The sequence below is a fragment of the Patagioenas fasciata genome, chromosome 13, assembly GCF_037038585.1.
Source record: "Patagioenas fasciata isolate bPatFas1 chromosome 13, bPatFas1.hap1, whole genome shotgun sequence".
NCBI lineage: Eukaryota > Metazoa > Chordata > Aves > Columbiformes > Columbidae > Patagioenas > Patagioenas fasciata.
Window position 1 is genome coordinate 5,078,797 of NC_092532.1, and position 15,201 is coordinate 5,093,997.

General features: G+C 41.4%; 1 protein-coding gene across 1 annotated transcript in view; it reads left to right on the forward strand.

Annotated features, from left to right (window-relative positions):
* The window catches only part of TENT4B (terminal nucleotidyltransferase 4B), a 38,464-nt gene extending 23,745 nt beyond the window's left edge, over positions 1-14,719 (forward strand). The window contains exons 3-12 of the mRNA XM_065848611.2: positions 1,623-1,669; positions 3,365-3,485; positions 4,494-4,601; positions 5,162-5,290; positions 6,518-6,731; positions 7,870-7,996; positions 8,094-8,197; positions 9,422-9,609; positions 10,133-10,297; positions 11,821-14,719. Coding sequence (XP_065704683.1) covers positions 1,623-1,669; positions 3,365-3,485; positions 4,494-4,601; positions 5,162-5,290; positions 6,518-6,731; positions 7,870-7,996; positions 8,094-8,197; positions 9,422-9,609; positions 10,133-10,297; positions 11,821-12,000 — 1,383 coding nt within the window. The 3' untranslated portion in view covers positions 12,001-14,719. The remainder of the gene's footprint in view (positions 1-1,622; positions 1,670-3,364; positions 3,486-4,493; positions 4,602-5,161; positions 5,291-6,517; positions 6,732-7,869; positions 7,997-8,093; positions 8,198-9,421; positions 9,610-10,132; positions 10,298-11,820) is intronic.
* The last annotated feature ends 482 nt before the right edge of the window (positions 14,720-15,201 follow it).

The window sequence follows — 15,201 nt, forward strand, 5'->3', positions numbered from 1 at the left end:
AGAGTTGGGCGGGAAAAAATTAACGAAATAGAACAAGGGCAAGTGTAGAGTCTTGAATGTGGGCAGGAACAACCCCAGGTTCCAGTGTAAGTTGGGGAACGAGCTGTTGGAGAGCAGTGTAGGGGAAAGGGACCTGGGGGTCCTGGGGACAGCAGGGTGACCATGAGCCAGCACTGGGCCCTTGTGGCCAGGAAGGCCAATGGTACCTGGGGTGGGTTAGAAGGGGGTGGTCAGTAGGTCAGAGAGGTTCTCCTGCCCCTCTGCTCTGCCCTGGGGAGACCACACCTGGAATATTGTGTCCAGTTGTGGCCCCTCAGCTCCAGAAGGACAGGGAACTGCTGGAGAGAGTCCAGCGCAGCCACCAAGATGCTGAAGGGAGTGGAGCATCTCCCGTGTGAGGAAAGGCTGAGGGAGCTGGGGCTCTGGAGCTGGAGAAGAGGAGACTGAGTGGGGACTCATTCCTGGGGATCAATATGGAAAGGGGCAGTGTCAGGAGGATGGAGCCAGGCTCTTCTGGGTGACAACCAGTGACAGGACAAGGGGTAATGGGTACAAACTGGAACACAGGAGGTTCCACTGAAAGAGGAGAAGAAACTCGTTGGGGGTGAGGGTGTCAGAGCCTGGCCCAGGCTGCCCAGGGAGGTTGTGGAGTCTCCTTCTCTGCAGACATTCAAACCCGCCTGGACCCCTTCCTGTGGAACCTCAGCTGGGTGTTCCTGCTCCATGGGGGGATTGCACTGGATGAGCTTCCCAGGTCCCTTCCAGACCCTGACACTCTGGGATTCTGGGATTCTGAGGGGACAAAGAGAGTGAAGTGATGGAAAATAATGAAGAGGAAGCACTCCTACTACTGCTTTGTCTACTGAAGTATCAAGACACTTACTTGCAAAATATCGTGTTTTCCTGTCTTTCCCTCTTCCTTATCCCAAAGGAGAAAAACATAAAAAGTGGGTCGCTTGACACACTAATAGGTGGTGATCAAGCTGGTGTATGAGACTCATTAGGGCAGGAAACACATCAGAAGCCCGTGCAGGAAAATGAGTCCAAATGTGGGGATGGTTTGACTTTGAAGTCTCAGCAGCTCCTGTGACCATGTTTAAACAAGAAACACAAAAATTGTGTTACTTCTTCTGTAATTCAGAAAATAAATTGATCGTGGTTTTTATATATATATGTATCTGAAGTCGTCAAAGCAACAGAAATATATTAAACTTATAAAACATGTTTAAAAACTGAAGAGTATACTTTGAGATACGGAAGCAAAAACAAAATGGAACTGATACCAGGGGTTTTTATGTTCTATCACTCTGAAGTGTTTCAAAATCTTTTGACGTATGGGTGTTGCCAAATTTTGTCACGATGAAAGCGTTTACATTACGAAGAAGGTTTTGTAATAGGAAACTCAAAAGTTATGAATGTTTCATGGGTAATAGCAGTGAAGATTTGCTTCTTATACCACCCTGAAGATGTAAATGCTTTGAGAGCAAAGGGGGCCTGTGTGCGTGTGCTTGCTGGCAATACAGAAATCTGCCCATGGAGGGAAGCACTAACCAACCTTCACAAGCAACTTGTCTTCTGAAGCCTCAAAATGTGTTTTCACATATCCTGTTCTTGTGTTTCAGGTGCAGATATTTGGCAGTTTTAAAACTGGTTTATATTTACCTACAAGGTGAGTAATTTTTTGGTATAAGTTGTATACAAGATAAAAGAAAGCCATATGTAGCCTGTACCTCTGTGTGATTTAGCTGTGGTCCCAGCATCTGTGTTCCTTGTGTGTGCTTGTTATATTAAGATGTGTTAAGCTATTAGTAATCAGCAAAGTGTACAGAAATGTAGTAATTGAGACTGGTAACTGTAATACAGGTGTCTATCTAGGTTTTGCATGCATCAATAAAAGATCTGGATCACCATGTTGTCAAAAAGGCTCATTTTGTAATTTGGCTTCATTAAATGACTAAAGCAAAACAAGAGGTTGGCCTCAAAAGAGAAGCTGAACTTTATCTCCACAGACAATTAAATTGAAACATTTGACATTACTTAGTCTTAACACTGAAAGGAACATGTACAGAGCTGGTCTTTATTCTTTCAGTTGTCTTTTGTGAAATCTGTACTATATCAACCTCTGCCTTTTCCAAATGTGTTCCTGGTTTTCATAGAGAGTCATAACTCAGTGACACCAGTGTCTCCTGTGTAGAAATTGTAGGTATTTTTGACAATTAAATAGAAATAGAATGAAGGGCTCCAATGGCTGCAGGGGATGAACACATTATGTCTGAGGTTAACACCCAAATCCAGTTCTGCACTTTGGGAATGAGGCTTTAATCCCTGGTACTGGCAGCAAGTGAGGGAGACCCGAGCTGTTGTTCCATCTCTTTCTGAAAAGCAAAGTATCTGTCAGACACCGCAATATCTGCTTTAGCCTCAGGAGCTGCCCGAGAGCTCAATGGCTTGGGTTCTGGTAGAATTTGCCTAATATCCTTGGGTTAAACTGGTGTTGGAGGTTTGGGTTGTGGAGCTGCTGGGTCCCCGAGGTGTTTTGCGGGCGATATCGATCCTCAGGGTGACGACAGAGCTGCTTTTCTTGCTGTGCACCAGACAAGTAGCTCCTGTTGTTACCTGTCGGCATCAGGAGCGGCTTGAGCACCGGTGCAGTTCCGCAGCGTCCAGCAGCATCTGCTCCCTGTTGGCCGGAGGCATTCCACCTGCTGCGGGTGTTTCTTTGGGCTGGTTAAAGCGATGCTGTTTGTGAAGCAGCAAACCTCTAGAATCTGGAGAGGGGGAGAAAAACTGTCCCTAAATTTCGGGGTGTTTTTAGTGATGCAGTTTTCCATCTGAGTGCTGTTCCAGCTCTGGTTACTCGCTCGGCTCCTCATGTTGCCGGGAAATGACGGCGAAGGTTGGGGAGCAAGGAGCAGCGAGCTGGGCATCTCACAACGGACACCAGGCACCTTTGAGTCTGAGTTTAGGCGTGGATTAGTGCGCCAGCTCCTGTGCAGTCAAATATGTGTGTGCATAGTGGGATGGAGCCACTTCTTCAAGGAGCTGAGTTAATGAGCCCAGTTAATTAGATGGTTTGATCTTATTTAACAACTCATTGCTTCCTGAAGTCAAAGTTGCCACATTTTCCACTCTCCTTCCCAGCTCCGTGTTCTTGACACCACATGCAGCTGTTGCCATCACCCAAAAACCAGCTCTGAGGTGCAAAGAAGCACAAAATGGCCCTAAAAGTGTTTGGCGTTTTTTAAAGGGGGTGTAAGGGGTTGGTTTCTGCCAGGCCCATTAGTATGTTGAATGGATTTGCTGTGGGTCTGGGGGCGAGGTTGGTCTATAACTTGAATAAATCTATATTTTCTTTCCATTTCAGCGATATTGATTTAGTTGTGTTTGGAAAATGGGAGACGTTACCCCTCTGGACCCTGGAAGAAGCTCTTAGAAAGCACAATGTAGCAGATGAAAACTCAGTAAAGGTTTTAGATAAAGCAACTGTAAGTTTGGGGGAAGAGGGTATTTCCTAGTTCTGAGCTAAATTTTTAATCAAAGATCTTGGTTAAAAGGATGAATTTTCATAAGCGGAAACTATTTTATATGTAAATTTGAAATAGAACCAATAGAACCTTTTAATTTAGTACGGTTTTTTATTGCTGACAATATAATTGACAGCGTTCCAACAGAAGCATTTCTTCCGTTGGGCAAAATCGACAGATTTTCCATACACTTGCTTTTAAGTGAGGTTATACTAATTATTGTTGTGAACTAATGTGATTAGACTTGGGAATTTCTGGACTGAGTTTGTACGTAAGTAGATGATTTATTTGTTGTTACTCCAAGTAAGCAGAGGTAATACATTTTCACATGGAAGTAGTAAGTACAGTTTTCTATAAACATGTAATGGAATGCCTGGCACGGGACAGGATTAATTCCATTATAACATCCCACCTTTGCTAATTGTAAGAGTATGGAGGAGTGCTGGGGTTTAAATAGGTATCTAATTGATGGCTGTGATTAGTAGAGAGGTAATTTGGAAAGCCCCCAGGTGTCAGAGTGCTCTCAGTGTCTTTTGAAGATAATTTTGATGAGCAGTCGATGACCCGCGATGACCCGAGCGTGTCTTTCCTTAAGAATATGTTACCATTAGTCTTTATTTCTTAAGCGTTTGTCTCCCTCTGGTGTTTGTTGTTCCCACTAGAACTGTGTTTCTGCACCGGGAACGGACTGAAAACGGTTTGAAATGAATCACTTTGAACATGGAGTGTTAAATTCTGTTAAACAGGACAGTGAATTGAAAATAGCATTTATGAGTTAGAAAAGCAAAGTTGATGTAAACAGGCTGGCAAGGAGTGCGAGTTCATAAACAGACAGGAGTCCTGTTTTCTCTGTCTGCCTCCTCTCTACAAATCCGTCAAATGCTTCCGTTTTACTGGTGCGTATAAGCATGAATGAACCCAAATGTATCTTGGCAATCTGTATTGACTTAATCTGTCTTTCTTTTGCAGGTACCTATTATTAAACTGACAGATTCCTTCACTGAAGTAAAAGTTGATATAAGCTTTAATGTACAGAACGGGGTTAAAGCAGCCCAGCTCATCAAAGATTTTATCAAGGTTAGGCAGCGCTCGAACAGAATTACAGAGCTCATTCATTTGCTTTTCTGTTTTACTTTGTATCCTTACTAGAGATGCGCTTTCACTCTCTCTCATGTTTTGCTGATACCATTGTGTGACATTCTTAGGTTTTAGATATATTGCCCTAAAAGGCATGTGGATCGTAAAATGTACAAAGAAACAATGGGGAAATTCTGATGATAGAGTGAGTAAGGAGAATGCACGGATACCTGTCTTGAACGTTCTGCTCATTTAACTGTGGTTCCTTGAATGTGAAATTAGTATGAGAAAAGCAAAGGTATTTATACATTCAAACAAAATCATTCTGATTTTATGAGGTAATAATTTTTTTCTGAGGTTAATATTTGCCACTGGAGTTGAAGAGGTAAAATCACTGTCTTGGCGACAGGCAGAGCACTTGGTTTCTCCCCATTACTAAAAATAATAAGTTAGAATTATATCTAGCTTTGAAACTTAATATAACAGCTTCAATATGCATTCTTAGCATCAATTGTACGTCTGCATTGCAGTATCCCAACCCTTTTGTTTTTCTCTTTCAGAAATATCCTGTATTACCCTATCTAGTTTTAGTATTGAAACAGTTCCTGTTGCAGAGGGACCTTAATGAAGTATTTACAGGCGGAATCGGTTCTTATAGTCTTTTTTTAATGGCTGTCAGTTTCCTTCAGGTAAGCATCATGAAAGCTGTTGATGCCATTGCTGCAAAAGGACATTACATTGAGAGGGAATTGAATCAATCTTTAAATGTAACCATTTCAGCTAACCTGTTCGTGCTTTGGCACCCCTTTTCATATAAAAACATGCACATCCCACCTGTCTTCTTTCTCCCATTCTGGTACTTTTAGTATTAGAAATGTTTGGAACATCTTCTGGTGTATCCGTACCAGGCGCAGGTGTCGTTTGAGACAAAATAACTTGACTATTGTGTAACTTATTGGGAACAATCCGTGTAGGTTAGTGTTAGACGCAGGTGTCTTTCATAACACTTGTTTTCCAGCTCATATACCCTCTGTGTGTTTAACGAACACAACAGAATTTTATATGTTTATCATGTTTTTTAAGCTGATACCAATTAAATGTGGTTTACAGCATTCTCTTAAATCTAAGAGCACAAAATGCATGAACTAAATCTGTATTTTGGTGCCTGGGAGAGAAAAATATTGTAGAAATATGAAGTAGCCAAGTTTTGGCTTTATGCATCTTGCACTAAATGTGGTTGTGTAAGCGTGTGTCTGCACTTCTCCAGACTGCAGTCAGGTTTAGACCTGAGCCTTGAGCTGGAGCTTGGGGTTTGCCGAGTGCTGGTGCAGTTGCGCTGAGCACAAAAGCAGCGAAGGCAACAGGCGGGTCCTTTTGAGAGAAACCACAATCTCTCCCAGCCCCAGTTGTTTTGAATATTGAATAACAGCATTTCCATTTGCTCCCGAAAAACAAGAGGTCGGGTTTTGTACCTGTCACAGTTAGGAACAGCTCTTTGTAACTTCTCAGGCTGCATCCACAGCAGCAGAGGGGATGGTTTGTAGAGCTGTGTGCATCAAAGCCGGTGCTTGTACTGCAAATCCAGGTTCCTGAAATGCAAATATCTTCACTTTTTTGCAAGAACCCTGCCATCAGTGCTGGAAGTTCACTTACTGAACTGAAAGTCTAAATACAAAAACATGAATACTTGCCGACCTTACTTTTAAGAGGTAATTAGTTTACAATAACATTGTTTTAAATATCCAAAACTGCTTTATGAAGGAAAAATACTACATTTAGACGTGTTTTCCTTATCTATTACATTTTCTTACTCTTTGTTGTATTTAGACATGTTTGCTGTGAAGAATAAAAGGCATTTAAAGGGACTTGAAACTTGAGGTCTTAAGACAATGATTTTTTTTCTCTCTTCTTAATAGCTGCATCCCAGGGAAGATGCCTGTATGCCCAATGCCAACTATGGTGTTCTTTTAATAGAGTTTTTTGAATTATATGGACGTCACTTCAATTATCTGAAGACTGGAATCCGAATAAAGGATGGCGGCTCTTACGTTGCCAAGGATGAAGTGCAAAAAAGCATGTTGGATGGCTACAGACCATCGATGCTATACATCGAAGACCCCTTACAGCCAGGTATCCTTGTAAACCAACATCTTACCTAGTGACTAAGAAAGTTAGTTGGGGGAACGCTTAATCCAGAGGAGCTAAAGCAAAGAATAGAATCCCAGAATCATTTGGGTTGGAAGAGACCTTCAGGATCATCAAGACCACCCATAACCCAGCCCTGGCACTGCCCCATGTCCTGAGAACCTCATGTCCGTCTGTCCAACCCTACAGGGATGGCGACTCCAGCACTACCCTGGGCAGCCTGTTCCAATGCCCCACAGCGCTTTGGGGAAGAAATTGTTCCCAGATCCAACCTCAACCTCCCCTGGCGCAACTTGAGGCCGTTTCCTCTGCTCCTGGCGCTTGTTCCTGGGGAGCAGAGCCCGTACCTCTGGCTCCAAGCTCCTTTCAGGCAGTTCAGAGATCAGAAGGTCTCCCCTCAGCTCCTGTTCTCCAGCTGAACCCCCAGGTCCCTCAGCCGCTCCCATCACACTTGTGCTCCAGCCCCTCACCAGCTCCGTTCCCTTATCTCAACTCGCTCCAGCACCTCAAAGCCTTTCTTGGCGTGAGGGGCCCAGAACTGACCCCAGGATTTGAGGTTTTTCCTCCCCAGTGCCCAGCACAGGGACGGTCACTTCTCTAGGGCACCTGGTCCCTTCCAAGCTCGTGCCCCGCACAGCATGTCCCTGCCCCTGGGAGCACTCTCCTGTTTGAGTCTGTGAAGTCCCGTCAACATGTAGAGGTTCCATTCTGTACTGTCACCTTTACGTTAAGGTTGATTGTTGACTTGAGTGGGTGGCTGCTGACATGGAGAATCAAGTGCTGTTCATAGAAGAGAGTTAACACGCTTCTGATCTCGAAAAATGTCATCCAGGATAGTACAGTTGCATGTGGAATTATATGCAGTATAGCATTTGTTTTCTTCTTGTATTGTGCTTTTTCCCAGAGAGTTACCATTTGGGACTCCTGTACATGTAAATATCTATAGGTCTGTTAAGCTCTTGCAAGTATTTATGATTCACTAATCCTCTGCTGTTCCTCAAGAAGTAACTGCAGTGAGTTGGGACTTCAGACCAATTTAAAAAAACATTCCTGTCTTCTGTCTGAGGGGAGGTAACCACGGTTTCAGTCTCATTTATTTATGTGATTATATTCTTATTTCAAGGTAATGATGTTGGGAGGAGTTCCTATGGTGCCATGCAAGTCAAACAGGCTTTTGATTATGCCTATGTTGTTTTGAGCCATGCAGTTTCCCCAATAGCTAAATATTATCCTAACAACGAAACAGAAAGGTAAATTTTACGAGTCTAAATCTCAGACCTTAATTGCTTATATTTCTGTGTACATAAGTATTAGTTGTGGTGACTCTTTTTTTTCCACGGTTTACAGTATATTAGGTAGAATAATTAGAGTAACGCAAGAAGTGGCCACGTACAGAGACTGGATATCAAAGCAGTGGGGGACGCAAAGCAGGACAGAGTCTTCGTGTAACGGTGAGTTTTCACTAAATGTGGCGGATGGTGGGAAATTCCTGCGTATTTTGGCTTGAATTTTCTTGTTGCTTTTGCCTCACATAGGGCAATGTGTGCATCTTAATATGACACTACATTTTGCTCAGTGGTGATGGACTTCTTCTTGTGCTCTCACCCAGGAAACTGAGATTTGTACAAGAATAAAAAGGCCACACTCCATGTTTCTTGTGCTGCGATAGATTTGGTCTGTAGAGAGTGCTGGCTTGCAAAAGGAGGCTTTGGAAAAGCTTCCTGTTTAAATTACATGTGCTGTTACCATCGCTTCGTTCGTCCTTTAAACATGGACAAGTTTTTTAAAAGAATTACTGGGAATGCTTGTTTAAATCTAAATCCTTACCCTCCATTGCTCTTTTGCTTTTCATTTTAAACTTTCATATATTGTATGTGGACAGAAGCAATATTTAAACCAGGATTGACTATGTAAGTGGAATACGTCTTTACCACAGAGAAATCCTGAAATATCAACTGTAATTCTTGTTACTAACAAATGGAAACACACAAGATCTAGCTGGAGAACTTGCTGAAAATGTCCTTTAAAATCATCTTCTTTTCGTTGCCCACCTTCTGACTCCACCAACCACCCTCTTGTGTATCTGCTGGCTGGAAGTTTGTGAATTGAAATTGATTTTAGTTCTCTCCAATTAATTTTACAATGTTAGCTGCTGGAAGCCTTTTCTTGTTAGAGATTAATTGAAGAAGAAGACACAGCTACCCGGTGTTGAGGTTTTAAAGCTTTTGTCAGTGGTTTCCCTGGCTGTCCCTGCACCCCCATAGTCAGTCCCGCCAGCTCCAGAGTGACACTCGCTGCCTCCTGTGATGTGTGTATTAAATTCGGGTAGCAGTTGGTGAGGCATTTGAGCTCTGCATCTCGTATTTTCAGTGCAGGGTATTGTACAAAGCAACCAGATTTACTTGGAGTTCTCCAGCAGCAGCAGAGTGGGAGTTGCCCAGTACTGGGTATAGCAACAGAATTTAAACCACGTGTCTGAGCGCTGCTGAATGTTATTAAGCAGCGTGTCTGAGCTCTGTTACTCCTTCCGTAGCTTGCCTCATTTCCATCTTGAAGGTGTGCTAGTTTTCAGAGTGTCCATTACTGTAGGCAGTACCTACACATTAAAAAGAAGGAAAAAAGCGACATATTTTAGCAGTTAACATGTGGTGATGCTTCTGTTTTGCTTTGAACAGGTAATGGAGTAACCTTGATAGTAGATTCTCAGCAGCTGGACAAATGCAACAATAATCTTGCTGAAGAGAACGAAGCACTGGGAAAACCTAGAAATAAAACTTCGGAAACACTTAGTAAACATTCTTCAAATTCTTCATCAGGTCCTTTATCATCATCATCATCCACACTGTCCAGCTCTAGTGATGTAGTAAGTACTGGAGGTTCTCTGATGTTTCAGTTTCTTTGGGTTTTTATCCGGGTTTGTGCTGCCACAGAATACGTTTTAAAAGCTCAGAATCCCAGTTAGTTATTGCATGCAGAATCCAGATGTTACCTCTTATGCAATTTCTACACGTGTACGTTGCAGTGTGGTTTTGATACAACATATGTAGAAAGTGAATACAGTAAATACAAATGTACATAGCCCTCTTTTCTCTGGGAATACTGTTTCAAAAACAAAGGCTTGTAGTCCTAAGCGATATGCTTTAAAAAATCTGTTTGGGAATTCTATTTAAAGAATAAAATGGGAATCCCCAAATCAGAATCATGCATCAATACGTTTTAAAATCTGTTTTACTCAGTAAAAATTCTGGATTGAAAGAATTTTAATACCCAATAAAAAACGCATTTAAAGTTTTGTCCACTGCTAGTTTTATATTCAAGGGAGAACTCGCTTGTAGAAGAACTCACTCGTAGAGAAGAACTCACTGATGCTTTACATTTTCCCAAAGGATTCTGATGGAACACCTTGCAAAACCTCGAAACAGTTGAGTTGTCGCCAGTCTGCCACAAACAGAGTGGGCTCACAAGAAGTGTCACTGGAATCCTCCCAGCCAAGCGGGAAAACACAAACGAGCCAAACAGCCAATACATCCAGCAACACCAACAAATCGCAGGTTTGTGAAATGCTTGGAAGGAACAACCGCCTCGATTATTTGAATGTTACAGCCTTCAGTTGGATTGATTTTATTTTGGGAAATGCAGTTTTGCCGGCAGTATATACGGCCGCATTGCGCTCATTGCCTTTTTGCAAAAAGCGCGTTGGTCCAGTCTTTACTGCAGAATTTGAGAACTAATGAGACTTGCCTACGCGTAGTGAAGAACAGCAAGCAAAAATATATGTTTAAAACTCTGCCCGGCTGCTCTGTTAGCTGTTGATACTTGTTGAAGTGTCTTTCATTAAGGGAGATGAAGATTCCTTACTGATAGAGGAAATTCCCTCTTGTTTCTCCTTAAAGACAAACAAACACCTGTATGATGAGACCCACCAGAACTTGTGCATTTAGGGGATTTCTCACATTGGGGAATGCTTCTATGACAGCTGAGTCAGCTGGAAGTACTACATACTTCTATATGCAATTTAAATTCTTATACTTATTCAGAATTTAACGTATAAAATATAGTCTGGAATCTTCTTGACTATTACTCCTGAAAAGTAGTTGTGGTGACTTGCTGCCTCCTACTTGCTGATGATCTGTGTCTGGCCGGTAACGAGGCAGTTGACAAATTAGACCTTGGACACAATGTGAGTGTGCATTTGTGTTATTACACGGAGCTGATTCTGGTGTTGAAATGTGAGCTTGCACAATCTGAGATACTCTACGTTTGTAAAAAGATGTGGCATAAAATTAGTCCTGGTCTTGAAAGCATGTTGTCTTAATTTTGTGCAGGAGATGAGATTTGAGCAATCTTCATTTGTCATCTTGGATTATGGACTTTGTAAAACACATTTTTGACAGCTACAAAACGGGAGCGATGGAACAGTTCTGTCCTTTTCAAAATCCAAAGTGCTCTGCACTCTCTTGACCCGTGTCATTTGAGTCTAAAGACGAGCATTTGTTTGCAGCCACCAAAGTGACAGATTGGTGGCACTGCTGTTGTCCAAGCAATGGCCGCGCTGCTTTGCCACAGGCATGTTTTCAAGCGTAATGCTTCTTTTGCCAAGAAAGGCTGTACCAGATGATCCTTGTGGTGCCTTCCAACCTGGTATTCTGTGATTCTATGATACTTTGATGAGTTAACATCCTCATTATCCGGAACTAGGGCTGTGTGATTGCCACACCTATAGGATGAGTGTCAGGAGAATGGAGCCAGGCTCTTCTCGGTGACAACCAATGGTAGGACAAGGGGTAATGGGTAACAAACTGGAACACAAAAGGTTCCACTTAAATTTGAGAAGAAACTTCTTCTCAGGGTGCCAGGACACTGGACCAGGCTGCCCAGGGAGGTTGTGGAGTCTCCTTCTCTGCAGACATTCAAACCCGCCTGGACACCTTCCTGTGGAACCTCAGCTGGGTGTTCCTGCTCCATGGGGGGATTGCACTGGATGAGCTTTCCAGGTCCCTTCAACCCCTGACACTCTGGGATTCTGTGATTCTGTGATTGACCACGTTCTCTCTTTTTTTTGTTGTTTTCACAGCATGGATCCGCACGGTTATTTCGCTCTTCTAACAAAGGCTTCCAAGGTCCAACAAACTCAAGCCACGGTACCTCAGTCACAAACAAACAGCATCAAGGCAGCAAATCGCACCACCAGTTTTTCCACGGCAAGAAGAGGAAACACAAGAGGGACGCGGCCCTTTCAGACCTTTGTAGATAGTTGCCTATTTTCTGACTGTTCTTCTGTGTGCAATGATCTCATGCTACGGGATAGTTTGATAGTGACTCCTTGGATCTCTTCCGGAGCTTCAGACTGTTCAGACATTGATTAGCAACTGCATTATTTTTTTTTTCCCAGCTCGCCACGGAACGGATCATGAAGATTGATCACTGCAAAAATAAAATAAAAAACGAAAAAAAAGAACAAAAAAAAAGGACAAAAAGAAAAAAAAAAAAAAGAGAAAAAAATTTTAAAAGAAAAAAATTGAAAAAAAAAAAGAGGAAAAAGGCTGCTCATTTGATAAGTCATATGCTACAACAGGGTCATTTAGGATATAAAAGCTTGAATGTAAAATAAATGTATTTCCCATCAGCTCGTGCTGACCTGTAGGGGTAGTACTCAGTGTGTCTAGGGGGTGGTAACAAACAAATAAAACACAAAAATATAGGAAAAAAAAAAAAAAAGGCAAAAAATTGTCTTTTGAGGGAAACCCGGCCTTTAAAGGTGAAAGTCATTTGTGCATGAGTTTTTTATTATTTTTGCATATACTTACCATTTTATTGTGTATATATAGATGACCATATAGGAAAACTGACATTTGTAATAGTGGATTTGTTAATACTTTTTACATAACATTACTGTTTAAATTGTAAACATAAATTTTTCTCAGGATTAGTTTGGAAAATAATCTGAATTGTCATCTTAACATCCATATAAAGAGACGTTACTAGTTACGTTGCTCAGAATTTCTTTTCTTGGCATTGCAAAGTTTTAATAGAACGTTTGATCTGCAAAAGCTGTTCCTCTGCAAGAAAGGCTGCTGGTGGCAAATGAAGTCTTTCATTTGTGTACAGTGTCCGTGTACTTTGTGTAGACACTGAGCTGGTCATCTCGGAGCAGTGACCTTCACCTTGTCTCTCGAGTGCCATCATTTCAGGCAATGGGGTTTTCTAGTTGCATCTTTCTCTTCCTCCCCTTAGTGGTCTCTCCCTGGTCCTTTCTTTTTCTTTTTATTTTTTAAAAAGAAATATAAAGCCACTTGGGGGTTTTTTCTTCGGTTGGTGGTGGTGATTGTTTTCTTCTTTCTTCTTTTCGGTTTTAAACGACAGAACTCAGTTTGTTACAGACGTTTGCATTCCTGGGCTGCTTCGATCCCATGCCTCTTGGTTTGTGCCTTCCCTTCCCCTTCCAGGTCTGGGTTTTTTGTCTTTTATATTTTTGCTAACTCCTGTAGGAGATGAGAACTGTTGAAGCTTTAAGTAAATTTTACAATTAAAGTATTTTTTTCTCACTCCCCTCTTAGGCATTTTTATATTTACACTTAAAACAACTTCAAATAATTAAATCTATTTTATATTGCCTTAAAGACCCAAACCTTTACTATCTCATAGTATTTCTTCACTGACCTAGTGATTTAATTTAAACTCCGCGTTTGTCCGGTTCAGTTGCGTTACAGGTCGAGGTTGCAGAACTCTGAGCGCGAATGGAAGGAGTGGTGACGCGGGCGGGCGCAGCGGGGACACTTCAGGGTGACAAGTGGCGTTTCCTTCCGCGGATTTCTGTAAAGAGGAGAGTCAGTGCGCGCCATACGTGGCTGTATTTAGTGCGGCTGTTCTGGAGACGATGCTTTTATAAAAAGTACTTTTTTTAATATCCATTGACAGATACTACAGACCAACCTGACCGTTAATGGGCACTCATGAGTGCAACGGTTTTTAAATAATGCTACAAGATCAGAACTGATGTCGTCACTTAAATTAATAAACATTTTCAATGTGTTAAAAGTGTTTTACTTCAAAAAAAAAGGAAAATATATATATTTCAAAAGTACAGAAAGTCATAACATTTACTCAGACACTAAGCTTAAGTGATGTTAATTTGACAATGTTTTGTTTTAAATTTCTAGAGTCATATTTTAATTTGATCAGATGATTTTATCAGCAAGATGTTGAGCTTCTGTTCATAGAAACTAGTAAAAGTTGTACCACATTATGCATAATCACAGTATTTATTTTGTTTTAGATTATTGTGAATGTGTAGACTTCTGTTCACCGCTTAGGGAACAATTATTTATAAATTATATTAATCCAGTATTGTTAGCTGCTATTAGCAAAACTGTTCCAAAACTTAATACTTGCAAAGATCTGTATCGCATTTACCACACTGAAGTGTTTTTAAAAGAATCACCCTCATCGTTGAAAGCAAATGTACTCTTAGGGTGCAGATATTAGTGTTCCAATAAGCATGTGATAATTTTAAGGTGGTGGTAGCGGGAAGATAATCTTGATTCCATTGGGAATCTTAGGTTTGCCTCAATTTATGGTTTTCATAAATTTAATGGAAAATAGCTTTTCCTGGACTGCTCAAGTTTCTTTTTGGTAAACAGTATCTTTCTAAAAGAAAAAAGAAAAAACAAAAAAACAAAAAAACAACAAAAAAAAAAAGGCATGAAGGAAAAATTGAGGTATTTTACATTGCCTCAAATGACCAGCATTGTATTCATAAAATACTGTATATCTTGCAAATCTTTATTTAAACAGAACAGTTGAACTGTTCGTTTTTCAATCTGAAGTAAAATACTTTCAAGACCTTTTAGTTTGCCTGCTCATTTGTCGTGTACATTTCATCTCTGTATTTGACTCAAGTCTAATTCCTTTTTGAGTTTCAATACTTTTGTGAAGATTTTTGTGAATATATGAAAAATAAATGTTTAATCTAACTACTGCAGTTCATCCCCATTCTTGACGCTCACCCTGTTTCCCTTTGCAGCACCGTGGTAGAAAAGGCTCCCCATGGCGCTTCGGAGCCGTTTTGTAGTTTCTGGGCCCCTCTGCCTGGAATTTGGGAGCTTATTCTGTTCCAGTGGGGCTGGTTGGCCGTGTTTCCTTCCAGCAGAGCTGAACCGGAGTCTGTATGCCTAAGTGGAAGATTATAAAGGGTTCTTAATATGTTATTTTTATCTAACTTTCCTCTGCACGATACATAGGACGCTTGTGCGAGGACCCGCGTTCTCTGCCTTCGGCACTCAGGGTAGGAGAGCGGCTGTTCAAGTGTCTGAGAAATACACAAAAGTTAAATAGAGTTTGTAGAAATACGCAGAAGTTAATTTGAATTACCTTTAGCTGAAATCTGTGTTCAGCATCGCTCCTGAACCGCAGTCAATATTACTGAGGTATGGTCTTAACTTTGGTTTTCTTCCTT